This window comes from Argopecten irradians, chromosome 16 (genome assembly GCF_041381155.1).
Source record: "Argopecten irradians isolate NY chromosome 16, Ai_NY, whole genome shotgun sequence".
Taxonomy (NCBI): domain Eukaryota; kingdom Metazoa; phylum Mollusca; class Bivalvia; order Pectinida; family Pectinidae; genus Argopecten; species Argopecten irradians.
The window spans coordinates 30,878,306-30,901,928 of NC_091149.1; the positions used below are offsets into that span (position 1 = coordinate 30,878,306).

The 23,623-nt window shown below is 36.8% G+C and overlaps 1 protein-coding gene across 1 annotated transcript; it reads left to right on the plus strand.

Annotated features, from left to right (window-relative positions):
* The first annotated feature begins 520 nt into the window (after positions 1–520).
* Positions 521–23,601, plus strand: LOC138310652 (neuropeptide S receptor-like). The gene is made up of 6 exons (XM_069251940.1): positions 521–1,179; positions 12,701–12,842; positions 14,288–14,622; positions 15,559–15,697; positions 16,696–16,782; positions 22,668–23,601. Exons 1-6 carry the CDS (start codon positions 1,036–1,038, stop codon positions 22,925–22,927), a joined length of 1,107 nt encoding a protein of 368 aa, XP_069108041.1. The 5' UTR covers positions 521–1,035; the 3' UTR covers positions 22,928–23,601.
* The last annotated feature ends 22 nt before the right edge of the window (positions 23,602–23,623 follow it).

A 23,623-nucleotide genomic window follows, 5' to 3' on the forward strand; every position in this document is an offset into this window, starting at 1 on the left:
TTGCAATATAAGAAAGTAAGGAGTGATCTGATTGGCTTATAAGCCGGGCGATCTGAAATTACTCATTAAGACGAGGATTTCTGATAAATTGTAAGGGAATATACTATATGTATAGTTTTGCCGTTTTATTCAAGCTTTAATCTCCAGTAGATTCATGAAAAATAACATTATATCCCCAATTTAAAAACCAGAAATTATAACTGATTCCAAACGTTTCACATATTTAACACGAACCATTTAGAACATATGTACTTATGAGACCATTTACCAACATAGTAGGTTTCTAGTGAGCTTCAATCTGATAGAGTGAGCTTTTTCACACACAGAGATCGTCAGACAGTATCTACAAAATATTTGTAAACGCAGCAATAATGCAATATCATTAATATTAGAACACTGGAATAGCATCATCTCCTTGGTAGTGTGTCCCCAGGGAAAGTCACAGCGGGTAGGAAGTGTTACATTTGTATAGTGAACACTTCTACGCTAATAAGTGGACACTTGTTGTGTTTTAAAAAGGTCATGGGCATGTAACCTATATCTCACCGTTATATGAAACCTGTCTTTACTGTGTGTGGCGGAAGAACGGAAATAGACAAGATTATTTGAATAAGAAAACAGCTGCAATCAACGTCAATGTGGGATTGACATTAACCTATTTCTATAGTTTTCGTTACCGGAGTTATCTAACGATTCTATCGCGAATGTTAGCTGTACGAAATATGAATGTTAATGCTGGCTAGCGTTTACATGTGGTCTATTACAACGTGAGGAGCGTGCAGTAACGGGAATAGTTGTGTAAAGTAGTGATTGACTTATTTCAAAGTTTAAGCTGAATTTCCAAATGTTAACGTTTGCACCAAGTCGTGAAAACAACCAGAATTACCATAACGTCACATAATCTAGACATTTCGTCAGACATTTTAAAACTGTCCTTGGCGTTTGTAACGGAACATTGGACATAGAGAGGACGGGACCATATCGAACTAAGTGTATACTCAAGGGCAGACTTTGTGGAGCGAAGTCTCAGTAAAGATGAACATTTCTATGGATTATGTCCAGGCCGATAGCACCTACAACACTACCTTTAATCTAACAATATCTGATAACAGTGCAGACGTTTTACTGGAGCGAAACACAATTAACGGAACAAAAATAACTCTGAGTGGCGGATGTGCGGTAAGACTTCTGTTTTTGTATGATATTCTGATATTGTTTCATGTGTAATGAAATTGGCAAAAATATATCATTGGATTGCAACAGATATTTATTTTTGAAACTCTTGGTTTTAAACTTCAATCGATTGAGCCTACTTCCAGCGAAAACAGGCCGAATGTGATAATGTATCTTACCGCTATGCTAATTCACATTTCACAGTGTATTAACTTTATACCACTGTTTCATACTTCTTCTGAGTGTATGTTTGATCTATTTCTATTGGCGTGCTTTTGAGATCCTCGCTGGTAATATTCATGATAACGAAGCATAAGGTCTGCCTCTTATGTGTGCAATGTGTTGCGGTGTGTGTATGTTTGTTTTGTGGAGCTGTTTTATATTCTCGTCTTGTGTAATAGTGGACCTATTGCCCATGTTTTAGTGTTCTTCTGAAGAAAGCCACCAAGGACACCAAGCAAGCAATATAGACTGAAGGAAATACGCTCATATATAGAAATAGATCAAACATAATCTTGGAAGAAGTATGAAACAGTGTTATAAAGTTAATACAATGTGAATCATCATAGCGGTAAGATACATAGACACATTTAGCCCGTTTTGCTGAAAGTAGGCACAATCGAATATAGTTTGAAACCAAAAGTAGTAAAAAGAAATATGTTACAATATAATGATATAGCTTTGCCAATTGTATTAGTCTTTTATTGTGATTATCAGATATAAAATGTTATGGATTGAATAAAATGTAATACCCGTTTCTTATGGTGATATGAAATATTTTTGACAAGTATATTTTAGAAACAGTTATTAATAATAGCTTTAAAGGTAACAAATATCAAAAACCTTTTGCTCACCTCTATGTATATTTTGTATTTTTTTAATGACACGTAATACCGACATAGTAAACAAATATGTTTTATTAGCAACAATCATAGGAAAAACTGTGAATATAAGTGTCACAAATATTTGTAGTTTTAACTGCTATAATAAATGTACGCAATGTAAGCATACATTATCTTTTTATCATTAGAAACAACAGAGCGGAATCATGGACAATCTTACTTACTATTTATCACTTATGATACACCTTTAAGGTTACTATTTTCTGCAGGAGGATACTACTTCCAGTCTGTTTATCATTATTTAAATCAGAATTGTTCTTTTTAAAATTATGAAAACGAAATTAAGAAATCGCTTGTATTTTTGTGTCTTTTTATATATTTTTATAACAATACGCTAAAAAGAAATAAAACTTATTTTACAGTCAATTTTACGGACATACATGTATACTATATATTTTTTGTGCCCCTGTGATCCAGTCCCCAATATGCATGCAGCCTTTCGATATAACAAACAATACGTTCAATTATAACCCCAATAAATGCGGTAAAGTTACGTCATGGAATATGATTTAAATGGCAACTGATTTTATATGATGTAATATGAAAGTATCCACTAGCCTTAGTTATTTCATTGTAACGTTTGCAGCTCTCATCGACTTTTGTTGAAAATTCAAAACTTTATTTTTTCACAATGTTTAAAAAAAGAAACATTATCACTGTGACGAGAAGACGAGTTGAAAACACACTATCAGCTAATGTAACTTTTATTATTTAGTGGAAGGTGATTTTCTGCTGCTCTGTAGTCTTGTTCTATTAATTCGCTATTAAATCCCTATTTTATGCAGTTTTTACGATAAAATACTTTACAGCTAACAATCGTCTCGAGTAGTGTCAATTAAAGTTGTTTCAATGATACCTTGTGATGCCGTTTTTACAGTTTTCCAAAAACCATCGACCATTAAAATGCACTGCAGTTTGCAGATGTTGTGAATCTAAAACGGTGAATACCACCCAAGTAAATCTGATTAAAACACAGATCTTTTATATCACTGCGTTGGATGAGAGGATTTGACAACATCCCATTAGGGGTCATGTCCATGTAACCGTTGAAAATGGCCAATCAAACAATCTGATTAAAACACAGATCCTTATAACCACTACATTCAATAGTGGATCGGATCTGACAACATCCCACAAGGGGTCACGTTCGGATGACATTTTACAACGTGTACTTCATATCAAATGCATTTTCTTCACATTGCTACGTCAATTGATAACGTCATTTCGACCCAGTATACATATACATTTAGTTTCATTGTGCATTTTGGGCGAGATGACTACGTACACGAAAATAATTCGGACAGCTTTTTCGAACTATTTCGTCCCCAGTCAAGATTCTGGCAGTACAAATTTGATTGGCCATTTCCAAAGGTCATCTTGACGTGACCCCTAATGGGATGTTGTCCTATCCTCTTATCAAGCGTAGTGATAATAAGGATCTGTATTTTAATCAGATTGCCTGAAATTCACTGTCAAGATTTTGCAAGCAGCAATTTGATTGGCCATTTCCAAAGGTATGTTGTCAGATCCTCGTATCCAACGTAGTGATGATAAGTATCTGTATTTTAATCAGAAATTTGATGATAAGGATTTGTATTTTAATCAGATTGTGCAACTACCACACGTGGGATTCAATTTCGTGACCCAGAGGTGGAGGGCTTGCATTAAAATGTCGGGACATCTTAACCACTGGGTCACAAAATGGAGATATATTGATAGCATTTGTTTATTTGAAAGATTAAATTGACGTCTAATTTACAGGCAGTGTCATTTAATGCCAGTCTTCTGGGTATATAGTATAATGTGTGTAAATTGGACACCAGACAAGATATTAAAATCAAAACAAATCACCACATACCCATACTAGTGTTTAATTAAAAAGATGTTTGTAGCCAAAGAAGCCATCAAACAACATCTACAAGACACGACACAAACAAATTGTAGTCTCGCATAACACACCGCACATTTTATTCACGCTACACACTGCATGCATGGGAGGCCGTCCTTGCATGACCTTTGCTGTTAATATCACGATTATTAATCAAACAATGTCTTATCGGGATTAATATACTTGAGAACCATATGGTATATGATTTCCGCGGACAATTTTTTTTAGATCTTTTATAAAATCTTGAAAATAGATGAACAATATTACTGATTCAATCAAAACTACATTTCATCATTAGTATAAAAACTCGCGATACCAAAGGATATATGTCCCATGTGTCTAAAGCGAAGCAGACATTATTAACAATTTTATCAAGGCCAGCTGATCGTTTCTGTTTGAAATGTGATGTGATCAGATGCTGATGGAGTTACTATAATTGTATACGTATGAATCAGCCCTGTCCTTTAAGTCTATTGACATAAGATGTAAATATGTTTTTAATTTTTATTTTTATTTTTTTATTATAACTTATTGCCTTCTTTACATTTTAGGCTAAAGTTGGGTTTTTTTTTCAAAATTACAACACATCAACTTAACTAAGTGAAGTGTAATTTTCGATTCGAGAACATTACTATTTTGATATCCACAAAAAGATGCTGTCAAATTGAGAAATACAATAACTTTAAACAAAACAGAATAAGTTTAAAGTGTAGTACAATTAGATAAAACGGTTATCAAGTTAATGTTACAATATTGTATTTCAAATCTCCACAGTGTTTGTAAATTAAAGTCACTTACATGTATACAGATGTCTTCACCTAAGCTTATATAAGGCATAAAACTATTATTTTTACAATGTATCAACTCAATGATATAACAAACGTTTATAGGACATCGTATGTGATTGTACTTTTGAATAGTTTTCGCGGTTTAATTCACCATATCTCATGATTTTCATAATGCTGTATTACTACATTCTTGTTCGGTTATTGTACATGTGATCGATTTGTCTGTCTCAATGAGGTCTTCCATTCAGCATAAACTACATTCAAATGATTTTCATAAACATTTCATTTACAGTTTAATCGAATTGGGATTTAAAGTCTTCTCTGATGAGTGTTGAATATTCTTATGAATTTAATAATAATAAAACGCGCACGTCTAATAGTAGTGTATGTTGTACCAAAGAATTTGTGTGACATTTGTATGGTAAATATTCAATGGATAATTGTCATAGCTATCTATGTTTCTCTCCTATGGATTTATCAACCATGGCTTTGTTCACTACTTCCCTGTTTTGACAGCAAAATATGTGAACTGATCCCAGATTATTGAATATTCATGACTCAATGTTTCCGTTGTCACAATTCAGAGCCCGTGTGAGAAATTTAGCCTGCTGATAAGCGTGGAAATGTTTTCAGGTCAAACCTATTATGTCATTTAAAAATCATTCACTTTGGTAAATTACATCGTCACAACCCGGTACTGGTTGAGATACTAGACAAGCATTGTAATCGAGATTCCCTGTGTAAACCTATCTTAACTATATCATAATTAACAATAGAAATCAACTGACTTTAACTGTGCAGATTTTATATTGATCAGAGATGAATTTTTCAACGTCTCCGACATGTTAACTCTTTTTCATGTGGTGAGAATCTTTGTTATTTTTATGTATTTAAAAGAAATGTTTAATTAAGCAGATTATTTCAAATCGTCTACAAAGCACTATTATATTTCCCCAGCAGTTTCTGAGAAGCTTCCATAGTCGAAAGCCTTGAGGACAGCCTATCACAACAGGAGGTCACTCTTACACAAAGAGGATAGGAGGTGTAACAACAGATAGCAATGTTGACAATTATCAACATATTACTCTCGCTCAGCACTTTCAACTTTCTGTAATATCATCGCTTTGGTATATATACTACATTCCCTCTCAGACATTATCGACATTTATGATGGGGTTTCAATTTGACGTTTTTTCCTGACAAGATAACACTGTTTTATTTTTTTTAAATACTTCACAATCCAACAGACAGTCATTCAACAGGCCGGGTAACGAGTGACAGAGATTTTGTCATATCAGTTCTCTGATGTTGTGCGTTCAACCATTAGATAAAATGAAAGATCCCCTCCATGTCATATCGAGAGGAGCATGAGTAACACTATATGGTCGAATGATGTAGTGGTTAAACCATTCGCCATTCACCTACTAGCCTATCCGGCTTTTTAACAGCTGCGTAGATTGAGTATAAGTTCTGAAATACAACAGACATTGGTTTTTATTACTACTTGATGTGTAATCAGCTCTATCAACGTTTTTTTTTTATTAAAATTAACGTCCTATAAACATTCAGGGCCATGTAAGGACGGTCTCCCATTTATGCAGTGTGTAGCGTGTGTGAAGTGCGAGATGCGTGTTTTGAGATACTGCGGAATATTTGTTTAATGTCTTCTTGTAAAGTGGAACAGTTGCCCTTTTTATAGTGCTATATCACTGAAGCATGCCGCCGAAGACGACTCCCGGACACATAAAAGTGACAACGGGCGAACCAGTCGACCACTATCTTTATGCTGAGCACTATGTAGTATCAGGAACTACCAGAGGCTCGATCAACTGACTCTTGACTTATCATTAGATTGATTAAATGCATACCCTTATTTTATAGGGGGAACTTAATTCAGTTACCCTATTCCAACACAAACAATATGATAAAAAAACACAATTTACTAGAATACAGTTATTGAATGGGTATGATGGAAATAACACTTTTAATGTTCCCCGATACATAAACTAAACAACTAGTTTGTGTCGAGGGGGGATATAAAAGTATTATTTTCCCAAATAAACCCATTCAATAAGCGTTTCATTATACCGTTGAAAAACAATTTGTACTGTCCATATCGGTTACCAATTTTACGAGAGAATCCTCGTTTAAGTTGTCGAATCTGGATCACCTTTTCTGGTTTTTAGGTCATCTGACCGAAGGTCAGGATGACCTATTGTCATCGTGTTTCGTCCGTCGTCGTGCGCCGTCCGCCGTCCGCCGTGCGTCGTGCGTAAGACTATTTATACAAAAGCCTACTCCTCCTTCATCCTTTGATGGATATTATCCATATTTGGTTTGAAGCATCATTAGGGAAGGACAATCATATTTTATATAAATGAGCCTGGTCCGACCCCTAGGGGCTGAGATGTGGGCACCAAAAGGGCAAATTTACTTATTTTAAGCTTTAAAATCCTACTCCTCCTTCATCCTTGGATGGATCTCATCCATATTTGGTGTGAAACTTCATTGGGGAAGGACAATCATATTTTATATAAATGAGCTTGGTCCGACCCCTAGGGTCAGAGGGGCAGGGCCTCAAAAGGGCAAATTTTCTTAATTTTAGCTTTAAAATCCTACTCCTCCTTCATCCTTGAATGGATTTCATCCATATTTGGTGTGAAACTTGATTAGGGAAGGACAATCATATTTTATATAAATGAGCCTGGTCCGACCCCTAGGGTCAGAGGGGAGGGGCCACAAAAGGGCAAATTTTCTTAATTTTAGCTTTAAAATCCTACTCCTCCTTCATCCTTGGATGGATTTCATCCATATTTGGTTTGAAACATCATTGGGAAAGGACAATCATATTTTATATAAATGAGCCTGGTCCGACCCCTAGGGGCTGAGGGGTGGGGCCCCAAAAGGGCAAATTTTCTTATTTTAGCTTTAAAATCCTACTCCTCCTTCATCCTTGGATGGATTTCATCCATATTTAGTGTGAAACATCATTAGGTAAGGACATTCATATTTTATATATTTGAGATAGGTGTGACCCCTAGGGGCTGAGGGGTGGGGCCCCAAAAGGGCGAATTTTCTTATTTTAAGCTTTAAAATCCTACTCCTCCTTCATCCTTGGATGGATTTCATCCATATTTGGTGTGAAACATTATTGATGAAGGACAATCATATTTTATATAAATGAGCCTGGTCCGACCCCTAGGGTCAGAGGGGAGGGGCCACAAATGGGCAAATTTTCTTAATTTTAGCTTTAAAATCCTATCCTCCTTCATCCTTGGATGGATTTCATCTATATTTAGTGTAAAACATCATTTGGGATGGACAATCATATTTTATATAAATGAGCCTAGTCCAACCCCTAGTGGCTGAGGGGTGGGGCCCCCAAAGGGCAAATTTTCTTAATTTTAGCTTTAAAATCCTACTCCTCCTTCATCCTTGGATGGATTTCATCTATATTTAGTGTAAAACATTATTGGGGAAGGATAATCATATTTGATGTAAATGACCGTGGTCCAACCCCTAGGGGCTGAGGGGTTGGGCCCCAAATGGGCAAATTTTCTTAATTTTAGCTTTAAAATCCTATCCTCCTTCATCCTTGGATGGATTTCATCCATATTTGATGTGAAACATCATTGGGAACTGACAATCATATTTGATATAAATGAGCCTGGTCCGACCCCTAGGGGCTGAGAGGTGGGGCCCAAAATGGGGAAGTTTTCTTAATTTTAGCTTTAAAATCCTTCTCCTTCTTCATCCTTGGATGGATTTCATCCATATTTGTTGTGAAACATCATTGGGGAAGTACAACATATTACAAATGAGCCTTGTCCGACCACTAGGGGCTGAGGAGTGGGGCCCCAAATGGGGAAATTTTCTTAATTTTAGCTTTAAAATCCTACTCCTCCTCCATCCTTGGATGAATTTTATCCATATTTGGTGTGAAGCATCATTGGGGAAACACAATTATATTTTATATAAATGAGTCTGGTCTGAGCCCTAGGAACTGAGGGGTGGGGCCCCAAAAGGGCAAATTTTCTTAATTTTAGCTGGCTCACTTCCTGTTTTAAGGTTTCAGTCTCCGATCTCAATGAAAATTGGTCTATAGGGGTTTTAATTGATGCCGAACAACATGCAAACATTTTCGTAAAGATTTTGGTATTCCAAGATGGCCGCTGGCCCACTTCCTGTTTTAAGGTTTCAGTCTCCGATCTCAATGAAAATTGGTCTATAGGGGTTTTAATTGATGCCGAACAACATGCAAACATTTTCTTAAAGATTTTGGTATTCCAAGATGGCCGCTGGCCCACTTCCTGTTTTAAGGTTTCAGTCTCTGATCTTAATGAAAATTGGTCTATAGTGGTTTTAATTGATTCAGAAGGGGGAACTTTAGGTAAGGACAATCATAATTTATAAAGGACCGAGGTAAGACCCATGGGGATAGTATGACCGAGGTCCAAAATGGGAGCTTTGCTGAAATTTGGCTTTAAAATCCGACTCCTCCTTATATTAATCCTTGAATGGGTTTCGACCATATTTGGATGAAGGGCTACCAAGTTTGTTCAACAAATGACGTTTACCTTTTTCAGAAACTTACATATTCAACTAAGGAGTTCCTTGTATTGTTTATATTAATTGTTAACCAATACTTTATACTGTGACTTTGTTGTTTTGTGCCATGAGTCAGATGACCGTTAAGGCCCATGGGCCTCTTGCTTTTACTGGAAACGAATATACAGTCAGAGAGGTTCCGAATGAAGTACACCAAATGCGTTATACAATTAAATTCATGATTAAGTAAAAATCCGTGAAAAATTGAATGCAGGCAAACAGCAATCTGATTAAAACACAGATAGTCATAACCACTCCTTTCAATCTCACAATATCCCATAAGGGGTCACGTCCAGATGACCTTTTTACCACGTGTACTTCAGATCACATACATTTTCTACACATTGCTACGTCAATTGATAACGCCATTTCGTCCCAGTATACATAGGCATTTAGCCTTATTAAGTTAAGATTCTGGCAGTGCCAATTTGATTGGCACTCTCGAAAGGTCATTTGAACGTGACCCCTAATGGGATGTTGTCAGATCCTTTATACGTAGTGATAATATGGATTTGTATTTTAATCAGACTGCATTGACTTGGAATTAACTTTTGAGCACCACATATGCGAAAAAGTAAACAAAGCAAATAAGATTTTTGGACTTTAAAGAAGAACATTTCATGAGCTATAAAACTTTTCTTCCTTTATACAAAAGCCTATTAAGAACACATCTTGATTGTGCAAGATATGTGTGGGCACCAATCAAGATAAATTATATAGACAAAATTGAATCTGTACTTTAATTAGACTGACATAATCAGTATATATATAGTTTAATTAGACCAACATACTCCGTATATATATACCTTAATTAGACTGACATACTCAGTATATATATACTTTAATTAGACTAACATACTCAGTATATATATACTTTAATTAGACTGACATACTCAGTATATATATACTTTAATTAGACTAACATACTCAGTATATATATACTTTAATTAGACTGACATACTCGGTATATATATAATTTAATTAGACTAACATACTCAGTATATATATATACTTTAATAAGACTGACATAATCAGTATATATATAGTTTAATTAGACCAACATACTCCGTATATATATACCTTAATTAGACTGACATACTCAGTATATATATACTTTAATTAGACTAACATACTCAGTATATATATACTTTAATTAGACTGACATACTCAGTATATATATACTTTAATTAGACTGACATACTCAGTCAGTATATATATATACTTTAATTAGACTGACATACTCAGTATATATATACTTTAATTAGACTGACATACTCAGTATATATATACTTTAATTAGACTGACATACTTCATAGGATTCGAGCAGATCAGTTAGAACTGATTAAAATCACAAACAGCCTTTATGACAAGGATTTGTGCATATTTTTTTTTTTAATTTTGGAAAGATGTTGGATGCAGACAGGTCGGTCGAGGTCGTACAAAAATTATCTTCCAACAACACATAAGACAACAGTAGAGGAAACATCTTTACAATACGAACTGTCAAACGGTGGAATAGCTTAACAGAGGACACTGTGTCTGCTCAAATCATGAACACATGTAAAAACAGACTTGATAAATTCTTGTTTTAACATGATATTATATATTACTAAAGGACAACCATACCATAACCGGGAAATTAACTATAATGTAATTAATTGTTATTATATTTGAGTCCAGTGTAGAGGAGCATGTGTTACTGTACTAGAAAAATTACTATACTATTATACTATACTATTCGTCTGCTTTTGTTTTTGATAGACAAAAAGTATTGTTTGTCAGCGGTGAAACATCTTTAAGAAAAGTGATGTTTTCCATCACAAAGGAAGTCCCATAAAAGTAGTTCCTGCTAATATGCGAACCCAACATTCCGTACTGTACATGTGTTATTCGATTCAACATGTATGTGATAAATATACATAAACAACCTGTCTTTAAAGTGAAAGTAATGTGTTATGTTTGTTTTCATAGGAAATCGACAAGAGTAACAATCTATTCCCTTTTATCTCAATTTATGTCGTAGGCTTAAAGCAAGATTTGAAAAAAAAAGCGATGCCATCGGCAATCCGAGTCACGTAAAGCTGGAATATCTACTAAAAGGGTGATTAGTTGATCATCATATAATGTTCCGTCACTTTGACAGCAAATGATGATGGGTTCTCGATAACGTAAACTCTTGCGTGATAATACACCATTCGTATTTAAGGAAGTGTCACCAAATGAGGACATTATGTTACATATCAATTGTAATCTATGCGCAGGAGTTATTGCTACATACATGTACATGTTACATTTCGAATCGGTAAAATAAATCAAAGTACTGAGAGTACTTTTGTAAGCTTGACTGACATCAAAACAATGAATTGATACTTAAGCATTAAACTATCTTCCTATGGCTTCTATATAGACCATAGATGCAATAGGAAGGTAGTTTAATGTTTATATTTACATTATTTATTCATTTCAGGGTTTCTGATTAACATTGTTTAAGCTGGACCAGGAAAACCGTTTGTCAACGACGATTTAATCCACGATATGGAACAGCCATTTTGATGGTGATCGTCAACAATAGTGACGTCATAATAGTCAGGTTTTGGGTGTCAGTTATACCGTCCTATACTTCACTTTGCCTTGGTTAGTTTATATAATAGAAGTGACACGTAAATGTAAATTAGAATTTTTGTTTGTTAAGCTAATCTGCCACAAAGGTTCAGGATGACCTATAGTCATCATGCTCCGCCGTGCGTAAACATCTCACATTTTTTATCTTCTCCAATTCTACTAGTGCAATGTAGCTGAAACTTGGCTGAAGTTATCCTGACATAGTCTCAATCAGGTGTCATTTTTTTCCGAAATCCACGATGGTCGCCACAGCCACTATTTTGAAAAACCATTTTGAACTGGGGTTTTTTCAAACTCAAGATGGACGTCATAATATGTAATTCTGTCTAACTCCGTTACGCTATTACATAATCAAATTTATAGATATTAATTTGGTCACACTATGAGAGTGCGATAGAACAATTGAGAGTTTCGACAACCCTGTGTTAATTTTGTCGTTTTAACAAACATATTCAACAAAAAGTCAAATCACATTTAGATTCATCAACTATACAAGAAGACACAACATGAATATACCGCAGTTTCCCAAAACACGCATCTCGCACTACATACACGCAACACTGCATATATGGGAGGCCGTCCTTACATGACCTGTTAATAGGACGTTAATTAATCAAACAAACAAACAAAAATTCATCAACAAGATAACGAAAACTTATTATAGTTGGAGGTTGATGCTCGGGTCGTTATTGAATGTGGAATGATTTATATATTTGCAGTGGACGTTACCCATACAACAGGTGATACTTGGTGTGGAGCTGGTCCTGTCAGTGATGTTGAATGGAACAGTCATTTTCCTGATTCTAAGGAATGGAAAACGAAATAAGATGTCTTTCTTCGTCTTCCATTTAGCTATGTCAGGTAGTTCTCTGATTAATTCATTCATAATCCCCAAATATCCCTAAAATGAAGTGAAAGTATTTGTTGATTAATTAGTCTGCATGCCCTATGAACTTCTCAAACTGAGAAAATTGCAAACATGTGTTGGTTGGTTGATACTATTAACGTCCAGTCAGGGTCATTTAAAAACGGCCTTCTGTATGCGACGTGTTGATGTATGAATGTCTTTTATATTGGGAGGCTGCGGGATAATCTTGTTGATTTGCATGCTACATTTTTGTAACGATTGGTCAACAAGATGGCCACTGACCGCCATCTTGGATTTTGATAGTTGAAGTGTAATGTAAGACTTTTTAGACTTCTTATATGTAGATAATTAGAGTTTTTTACCGCTTATTCTTCAAAATTACTCAAGGGATCTGTCTCAAACATCATATGTAGGTTCCTCTAAGACCCTTATTACTCATCTTGCATTTTAGAACTGATCGATCAACAATATGGTTGACCAGCAACCATCTTGGATTTTGATAGATGAAGGTTGTTACCGTTATTTCTCAGAAAGTACTTAAGGTCTCATTCTCAAATTTTATATGTATAGGGTCTACATAGGCCCTAGATTTGCATGATACATTTTATGAGCGCTTGGTCAACAAGATGCGACAGAACGCCATCGACAGATCTCTGGGATCTGATCCTTTGGATCTGTTTTATTTCCGACTAATTAACAGCTATGGTAAGGCTTCCCGGTGACTTGAGTGTGTGCAGTGCAAGATGCTTGTTTTGGGGTGTGTTGTGTCTTCTTGGATTACAAGCCACAAACCCCACATTTATTTGAACACGAACAAACTAGTCCCAATTCCATTGTGCTGGCCGATAAGTAGGCTGATTTGTATCGGTGGCAAGGGACAGAACCGAGAGCCAATCTGATTACAATACAGAACCTTATTATCACTGCGTTGGATAATAGGATCTGACAACATCCCATTAGGGGTCATGTCCAGGTGACCTTTGGAATAGCCAATCAAATTGCTGCTGCCAGGACTTTAAAGGGGACGAAATTGTTTGAAAAGGATGTCAGAATTATTTTCGTGTGCATCTAGCTTTGTTGAGCTGTTTGGGCGAGATAGAAGCCTATCGCCCAAACAGCACAACAAAGCTAGATGTATATGTATACTGGGATGAAATGTCGTTGTCAATTGATGTAGCAATGTGTAGAATACGCATTGAATCTGAAGTACACGTGGTATAAAGGTCACCCGAACATGACCCCTTATGGGATGTTGTTAGATCCTCTATTGAACAGAGTGGTTAAAGGATCTGTATTTCAATCAGATTGAACAGAGAGCCTACCTCACAGGGACAAGCTGTCAAAATATTGTCATCATTATAATCATAATTAGAATAAGACGTTCAACAAATTGCAGTACATCATTCTCCGATATGTATTTACACGATTCTCTTTTCAGATTTCTCGATGGCCATATTCTTCATTTTACCGTTCTTCATCACCCGTCTGGTGGGACAGTGGTATGCTGGTTACGTGCCCTGTAAGATGTACATGTACCTTAACCAGCTAGCTCTGTACTCGTCCACGTATATGTTGGTAGTAATGAGTGTCGATCGAGTCTACGCCATCGCCAGGCCTCTGTCGGCCACCAGACGGGGGTTAATGTATCGTCGTTTTCTTGTCCTGTTGGCATGGGCAATAGCGGCTTGTATTGCTTTCAAGGACTTAATTTATTCAGATTTAATGGAAAACGGAAATCTAAAGATGTGTGAAACAGTTTATCCATCTTATCTGGTGAGTTATAGCACTTTAATTGATAAACAAAAAAAGATCAGTAAGCAAAATAAATGTATTAATATTACACTTATTGAGCCTTTATCTACTACCTACCACCTCTTTCGTCTACTATCATCAGTTTTAATTGTTGTTTACAGGTAGGAAGATTGCATTTCGTACGACGTAAGCGCTATTTTGTGACACTGATATGATTTTTGCTAAGAACTTTAATCTTGAGTTAAAACACAATGTCATATAGATTTTCAAGTTGAACATAAAAATATAGTATAGTGTGACCGGGTGGGGTGTGTTGCAGGTGTCTTCGGCGGCATGCTTCAGTGATATAGCACTATAAAAAGGGCAATAGTTCCACTATAAACAAGAAGACACAACATGAATATACCGCAGTCTCCCAAAACACGCACCTCGCACAACATACACGCAACACACCGCATACATGGGAGGCCGTCCTTAACATGACCATAGCTGTTAATAGGACGTTAATCAATCAAACAAACAAACAAAAACTATTTCTGAACACCCTCTAAAACTTCTGAGTGGCTAATATGAATATGTGTTACAGGTATACACTCAACAAATAATAAATTAACACTTACAATATTTAATTGTAGTACATTTTGAATAATTGGAATATGATTTTGATAATATTTTCTTATCAACAGTATCCCATTCATCGATTCTAAATGACTCTTTTTTTCTTATACTTCTTATACTGTAATGATGATCAAATCAAATATATTGGTTGAATTTCAGTTGTGTGTGGCGTCTTACAGTAAACAACAATATACTGGTACCACTGGTATCATTGACCTTAACTATTGGCGATCAATATGTATAATTCATGTGTTATATATCGTAAATATTCGGTAAACGCGTTTTGTGAAATATATTTTTGATTATTTTAAAATTAGTTCGGCTGTCGTTTTCTTTTAGAAAAAGCCCTTTATCACCCTAGAGGCTGTCGTTAATTTTTTTCTACCCGCCGTCATCGTGACGATCTGCTATGGATGGATAGTCTATGTTGTCTCTCGACGAAACAAATATTCTATCAACAAAGACCAACGTACGCAAAGTAAGTAGTGGATTTCTTGGTTTCCCCGTTATTCATGCAATAAGCAATTATTTTATAATTCTTCGCTCAATTTTATATTTTGCAAAAAAATGTAATTGATTATTTAATAGGTCGGATATAAACTTGGAGGTTTAATACCGTGAATACATTTTAACAAAATTTAGCTCTGTACATTATCTAGTGCTTCAGACAATATATAGCTTTATAATGGGCCTTCACAGTATTGTCTACCGTATGCGTTGGGCCAGTAATTTAAATCCATGTCATACTAGTCTTACTTAATATTTCGCATATTTACACAATATGAAAATGTGCAATCTGATTAAAATGCAGATCCTTATACCCACTCCGTTATGTGAAGGATCTGACAATATCCCATAGGGGGTCACGTCCAGATGACCTTTATACCACGAGGTCTTCATATCGGATACATTTTCTACACCTTTTCATATCCATTGAAATAATATTTCGTCCCAGTATACATATACAATTAGCTTTATTGTGCTCTTTGGGCGAGATGACTACGTAAACCAAAATAATTCTGACAATTTTTTCAAAATATTTCGTCCCTGAAATTCACTGTCAAAAATTTTGCAAGTAGCAATTTGATTTAATATTTTCAAAGGTCACCTGGACATGACCCCTAATGGGATTTTTTCTCAGATCCTCTTATCAAACGTAGTGATAATAAGGATCTGTATTTTAAGATAATGGTAATACTATGTATGTATTTGCTTAATTTCAAAGTAACTATAATATTTCCTAAACAAAACATACAGTTGATTCTTAATTGAGCTTAAGCGATCCCCATGTTTATTATTATATGTATGTCCTTTTAATAACCAGGTTCAAAGTTAGAAACAATTGCCATTTAAGTCGAATGCTAATGTTCAATCAACTCATACGGGGGTTTCGAGATACATACGTGACGTGGATAATCGCTGGAACGAGAGGCATCTGTATCTCGAAACCCCTGCATTTGTCTTTTTTATTTGTAGGGGATCGAAATAGACACACTAAACCTGTTGATGTTATCACGAGGGCTAAAATACGGAGTACAAAAATCATGTTTGTAGTAGTATCGGGTAGGTATATTAGCGCTAACATACGGAGTACCAAAGTCATGTTTGTAGTGGTATCAGGTAAGTTTACTAGGGCTAACATATGGAGTACAAAAGTCATGTTTGTAGGAGTATCAGGTAGGTATATTAGGGCTAACATACGGAGTACCAAAGTCATATTTGTAGTGGTATCAGGTAAGTATATTAGGGCTCACAGTCATTTTTGTAGGAGTACAGGTAGGTACCATATGGAGTAAGTCATGTTTGTAGGAGTATCAGGTAGGTATATTAGGGCTAAACATATGGAGTACCAAAGTCATGTTTGTAGGAGTATCAGGGTTTATTAGGGCTAACATAGGAGTACCAAAGGGCTAACAGGCTATGGAGTACCAAAGTCATGTTTGTAGGAGTATCAGGTAGTTATATTAGGGCTAACATATGGAGTACCAAAGTCTTGTTTGTATGAGTATCAGGTAGGTATATTAGGGCTAACATACGGAGTACCAAAGTCATGATTGTAGTAGTATCGGGTAAGTTTATTATGGCTAACAAAGTAAGTACCAAAGTCATATTTGTAGCAATAGAAAGGTAAATTTATACCGAGTACATAAATGATGTATGGAATGTGGAGTATTATGATTGTACCGAAATGATGTATGAGAATAAAGCAATCTGATTAAAATGCAGATCCTTATACCCACTCCGTTATATAAAGGATCTGACAATAATCCCATAGGGGGTCACGTTCCAGATGACCTCTATACCGCGTGGTCTTCATATCAGATACATTTTCTACACCTTGTCACATCCATTGAAAACGATATTTCGTCACAGTATACTTATACAATTAGTCTTACAGTGCTCTTTGGGCGAGATGACTACGTAAACCAAAATAAATTTTGACAGTTTTTTTTTCAAAATATTTCGTCCCTGAAATTCATTATAAAGATTTTGGAAATAGCAATTTGATTATGGCTATTTTCAAAGGTCCCTTAGACAAGACCCCCTAATGGGATTTATCAGGTCCTCTTTTATCAAACGTAGTGAAAATAGTCAAGTATCTATAATCACATTGCAGATAAAGGGAGTACTATGTAGATGTGACGGTGTGTGCTTAATTTAAATAAATTAATATTTCCAAAACATGTATGAGAATAAAGGGAGTTGGTTAATGTGACGGTGTGTGTGTGATTGAACCGAAATGTGTATTAGTGTATGGGATATGGTAATGTGACGGTGTGTGGGTCCTGTTGATTGTACCGAAAGGATGTATGAGATAAAGGGAGTTGGGGTGTTGAATGTGACGGTGTGGTGGGGTTTGATTGTACCGAAATGATGTATGAGATAAAGGTAGTTGGTTGATATGACTGTGTGGGGTTTGATTGTATCGAAATGGTGTATGAGATAAAGAGAGTTGTTTAATGTGACGGTGTGGGGTTTGATTGTATCGAAATGATGTATGAGATAAAGAGTTTGGTTGATGTGACGGTGTGGGGTGTGATTGTACCGAAATGATGTATGAGATAAAGGGAGTTGGTTGATGTGACGGTGTGGGTGTTATTGTACCGAAATGATGTATGAGATAAAGGGAGTTGGTTGATGTGACGGTGTGGGGTGTGATTGTACCGAAATGATGTATGAGATAAAGGGAGTTGGTTGATGTGACGGTGTGGGTGTGTGATTGTACCGAAATGATGTATGAGATAAAGGGAGTTGGTTGATGTGACGGGTGTGGGAGTGATTGTACCGAAATGATGTATGAGATAAGATAAAGGGAGTTGGTTGATGTGACGGTGTGGGGTGTGATTGTACCGAAATGATGTATGAGATAAAGGGAGTTGGTTGATGTGACGGTGTGGGGTGTGATTGTACCGAAATGATGTATGAGATAAAGGGAGTTGGTTTAATGTGACGGTGTTGGGGTTTGATTGTACCGAAATGATGTATGAGATAAAGGGAGTTGGTTATGTGTGACGGTGTGGGGTGTTATTGTACCGAAATGATGTATGAGATAAAGGGAGTTGGTTTTATATGTGACGGTGTGTGAGTGTTGATTGTACCGAAATGATGTATGAGATAAAGGGAGTTGGTTGATGTGACGATGTGTGGTTTGATTGTACCGAAATGATGTATGAGATAAAGAGAGTTGGTTGATGTGACGATGTGGTGTTGTGATTGTACCGAAATGATGTATGAGATAAAGAGGAGTTGGTTGAATGTGACGGTGTGTGAGTGTGATTGTACCGAAATGATGTATGAGATAAAGGGAGTTGGTTGATGTGACGGTGTGGTTGGTTTGATTGTACCGAAATGATGTATGAGATAAAGGGAGTTGGTTGATGTGACGGTGTGGGTGTTGATTGTACCGAAATGATGTATGAGATAAAGGGAGTTGGTAGATGTGACGGTGTGGGTGTGATTGTACCTAAATGATGTATGAAATAAAGAGAGTTGGTAGATGTGACGGGTGTGGGGTTTTGATTGTACCGAAATGATGTATGAGATAAAGGGAGTTGGTAGATGTGACGGTGTGGGGTTTGATTGTACCGAAATTGATGTATGAGATAAAGGGAGTTTGGTAGATGTGACGACTGTGGGGTTTGATTGTACCGAAATGATGTATGAGATAAAGGGAGTTGGTAGATGTGACGTGTGGGGTTTGATTGTACCGAAATGATGTATGAGATAAAGGGAGTTGGTAGATGTGACGGTGTGGGGTTTGATTGTACCGAAATGATGTATGAGATAAAGGAGTTGGTTGATGTGACGGTGTGGGGTTTGATTGTACCGAAATGATGTATGAGATAAAGGGAGTTGGTTGATGTGACGGTGTGGGGTTGATTGTACCGAAATGATGTATGAGATAAAGGTAGTTGGTGTTGATGTGACGGTGTGGGGTTTGATTGTACCGAAATGATGTATGAGATAAAGGAGTTGGTATATGACTGTGTGGGGTTTGATTGTACCGAAATGATGTATGAGATAAAGGAGTTGGTTGATGTGACGTGTGTGGGGTTTGATTGTACCGAAATGATGTATGAGATAAAGGGAGTGTGGTTGATGTGACGGTGTGGGTGTTTGATTGTACCGAAATGATGTATGAGATAAAGGGAGTTGTGTTGATGTGACGGTGTGGGGTGTTGATTGTACCGAAATGATGTATGAGATAAAGGGGAGTTGTTGATGTGACGGTGTGGGTTGTGATTGTACCGAAATGATGTATGAGATAAAGGGAGTTGGTTGATGTGACGGTGTGTGGGGTGTGATTGTACCGAAATGATGTATGAGATAAAGGGAGTTTTGTTGATGTGACGGTGTGGGTGTGATTGTACCGAAATGATGTATGAGATAAAGGGAGTTGGTTGATGTGACGGTGTGGGGATTGTATTGTACCGAAATGATGTATGAGATAAAGGGAGTTGGTTGATGTGACGGTGTGTGGTTGTGATTTGTACCGAAATGATGTATGAGATAAAGGGAGTTGGTTGATGTGACGGTGTGGGGTTTGATTGTACCGAAATGATGTATGAGATAAAGGGAGTTGGTTGATGTGACGGTGTGGGATGTGATTGTACCGAAATGATGTATGAGATAAAGGGAGTTGGTTGATGTGACGGTGTGGGGTGTGATTGTACCGAAATGATGTATGAGATAAAGGAGTTGGTGGATGTGACGGTGTGGGGTGTTGATTGTACCGAAATGATGTATGAGATAAAGGAGTTGGTAGATGTGACGGTGTGGGGTGTGATTGTACCGAAATGATGTATGAGATAAAGGGAGTTGGTTGATGTGACGGTGTGGGGTGTGATTATACCGAAATGATGTATGAGATAAAGGGAGTTGGTAGATGTGACGGTGTGGGGTGTGATTGTACCGAAATGATGTATGAGATAAAGGGAGTTGGTTGATGTGACGGTGTGGGGTGTGATTGTACCGAAATGATGTATGAGATAAAGGGAGTTGGTTGATGTGACGGTGTGGGGTGTGATTGTACCGAAATGATGTATGAGATAAAGGGAGTTGGTTGATGTGACGGTGTGGGGTTTGATTGTACCGAAATGATGTATGAGATAAAGGGAGTTGGTTGATGTGACGGTGTGGGGTGTGATTGTACCGAAATGATGTATGAGATAAAGGGAGTTGGTTGATGTGACGGTGTGGGGTGTGATTGTACCGAAATGATGTATGAGATAAAGGGAGTTGGTTGATGTGACGGTGTGGGGTGTGATTGTACCGAAATGATGTATGAGATAAAGGGATGTTGGTAGATGTGACGGTGTGGGGTGTGATTGTACCGAAATGATGTATGAGATAAAGGGAGTTGGTAGATGTGACGGTGTGGGGTTGTGATTGTACCGAAATGATGTATGAGATAAAGGAGAGTTGGTTGATGTGACGGTGTGGGGGTGTGATTGTACCGAATGATGTATGTTGAGATAAAGGGAGATGGTTGATATGACGGTGTGGGGTGTGATTGTACCGAAATGATGTATGAGATAAAGGAGTGGTGTTGATGTGACGGTGTGGGGTGTGATTGTACCGAAATGATGTATGAGATAAAGGGAGTTGGTTGATGTGACGGTGTGGGATATGATTGTACCGACATGATGTATGAGATAAAGGGAGTTGGTTGATGTGACGGTGTGGGGTGTGATTGTACCGAAATGATGTATGAGATAAAGGGAGTTGGTTGATGTGACGGTGTGGGGTGTAATTATACCGAAATGATGTATGAGATAAAGAGAGTTGGTTGATGTGACGGTGTTGGATGTGATTGTACCGAAATGATGTATGAGATACAGGGAGTTGGTAGATGTGACGGTGTGGGGTGTGATTGCACTGTGTCTTTGGTGGCATGCTTCAATGAGATTACACTACAAAAGGCAGGATTACAAGGGGGCACAACTCCAGCAAAATACTGCTGGCTCCTTTGATACACTTTATACACACAACACAACCCATTAGTCCTATCACCTAAACAACTGTGATAGGTCAGCACTGTTTCACTACGATAACGCTTTGTGAATCTATCCATTTGTGCCATGAGATACATCTATATCTATCAATCGGTATAATATTAATCCAATCTGATTAAAATACTGATGGTTTGTTATCTATCTTCACTACGTTTGATAAGAAGGTTCGCGACATCCCATTAGGGGTCACGTTCTGTTGACCTTAAAAATGGCCTATCCAAATACATTGCTGTTTGCAAAAGCTGTCAGAATAATGTCCGTGCCTGTACTGATACCGCCCATTGAGCGCGAAAAAATAAAATGTATATGCATACTGGGACAAAATGGCGATCACAATCGATGTAGCAAGGTGTAGAACATGCATTTGATCTGTTGTACAGGTGATATAAAGATCATCAGAATATGACCCCGTATGAAATGTTGTCAGATCCTTTATTTGATGGAGTGGTTGTAAGGATTGGTATGTTAATCCGATTGGGGTGTCCTGTACGATATCCATGATGGCATGCTTCAGTGAGATTATATGACTCTTTCTTTATGAAGGATAGGGATATTCTATCCGAGGGTCACAAAATGTACTAAAACCCGAGGCTTGATATCCATGATGACATGCTTCAGGGAGATAACACTATAAAAAGGGAAGGGTTTAGAATCAGATTAGAACAGTCTGTTTGTAACGGAGTGAGAATAAGCTTATTTACTTTAATCAGATCGCTATAACAATCACAATTATCATCATTAGAGTATAAAATTGTTTCTAGCATTAGCAGTACAGTTAGTCAAAACACAATAAGCAATGCAGAACAAAACTCATGGCATCGATAACCGTCCTTTGGGTGATGGGGAATAACTCTTTCCATGATGAAATCAATAGATTTAATGCTGCGCTCTCAGATAGGCTTTGCCTAAAACTATTTTACGTTGCATTTTCAGTGTTCCTGCTATGCTGGAGCCCTCACACATTTATCTTCATGCTGACGATATACAGAATAGTACCATTCACCTGTGTCCAATTCATCATATTTCCGTTCGCGCCACTGAATAGTATAGCCAATCCGATCGTGTTTCTTGCATTTAACTACAAAACTTTGCGTGGACAGATAAACGCAGGAAGTGACGTGAACAGAACCAGTATGAAATCAGCGTTTACTCTTTTATCACGTAAAAACACAGATGGTTCTCAATCTAAGTAAATTATAGATCCTTACTTCGTTTTATTCCGTCTTTGCATATTACAGAGTTAGCTCGCAAGTAGGTAGGTATCCATTGTCACATCATTATTGTTTTGAGCGCAATTCACCACAAAGTATTACATTGCCTTCGCAAATACATGACCTCACAATCAATACCTTCCCGCAAAGGTAGATAACTCTGTAATATGCATATACATTGTAGTTCAGTTCAGTGCATTTTTCAACTTGTTGCATCAACATAAAAGGTCATTTCATCATAGCATACATATGAAAAGATCAGGCGCTCTGTGCAATAATGTGCGAAATGATTGCGTATTCGTCAGGAAATTTGAAAGTAATATTCGATTGGTCAATTTGAACTGTTCAGAATGTCACGCGGTATGTGATGTTTTCAGATTCTCTGTGGAAAGGATTGAGACTTGGAGTGTTTATTTTAACATGTTAATGACATACATTATTTTCCATAGTAGTAGCTATAATACTGATGCTCACTTGTTCCATATATACAGATTATCATTTGTCGGTGGTGTAGAATCTTTAACCCTGATGTTGTTTACTATTTGTTGATTGTAAATCTTAGTAGAGTCTGACATTTTCATTTGATTATTCTGATGACATATACAACGTTCTAATTGTGTTGTTCCTTTGATAAATAAACTGGTTTTCCATTTCAACATCAATCTTAAATGACTGCCG

Excerpts from the sequence above, each read along its gene's own strand:
- LOC138310652 (XM_069251940.1), top strand. The coding sequence starts at position 1,036 with ATGAACATTTCTATGGATTATGTCCAGGCCGATAGCACCTACAACACT. Across the intron at positions 12,843-14,287 it reads CTTCCATTTAGCTATGTCAG|ATTTCTCGATGGCCATATTC; the intron begins GTAGTTCTCTGA and ends TTCTCTTTTCAG. Across the intron at positions 15,698-16,695 it reads CAAAGACCAACGTACGCAAA|GGGATCGAAATAGACACACT; the intron begins GTAAGTAGTGGA and ends TTTTATTTGTAG.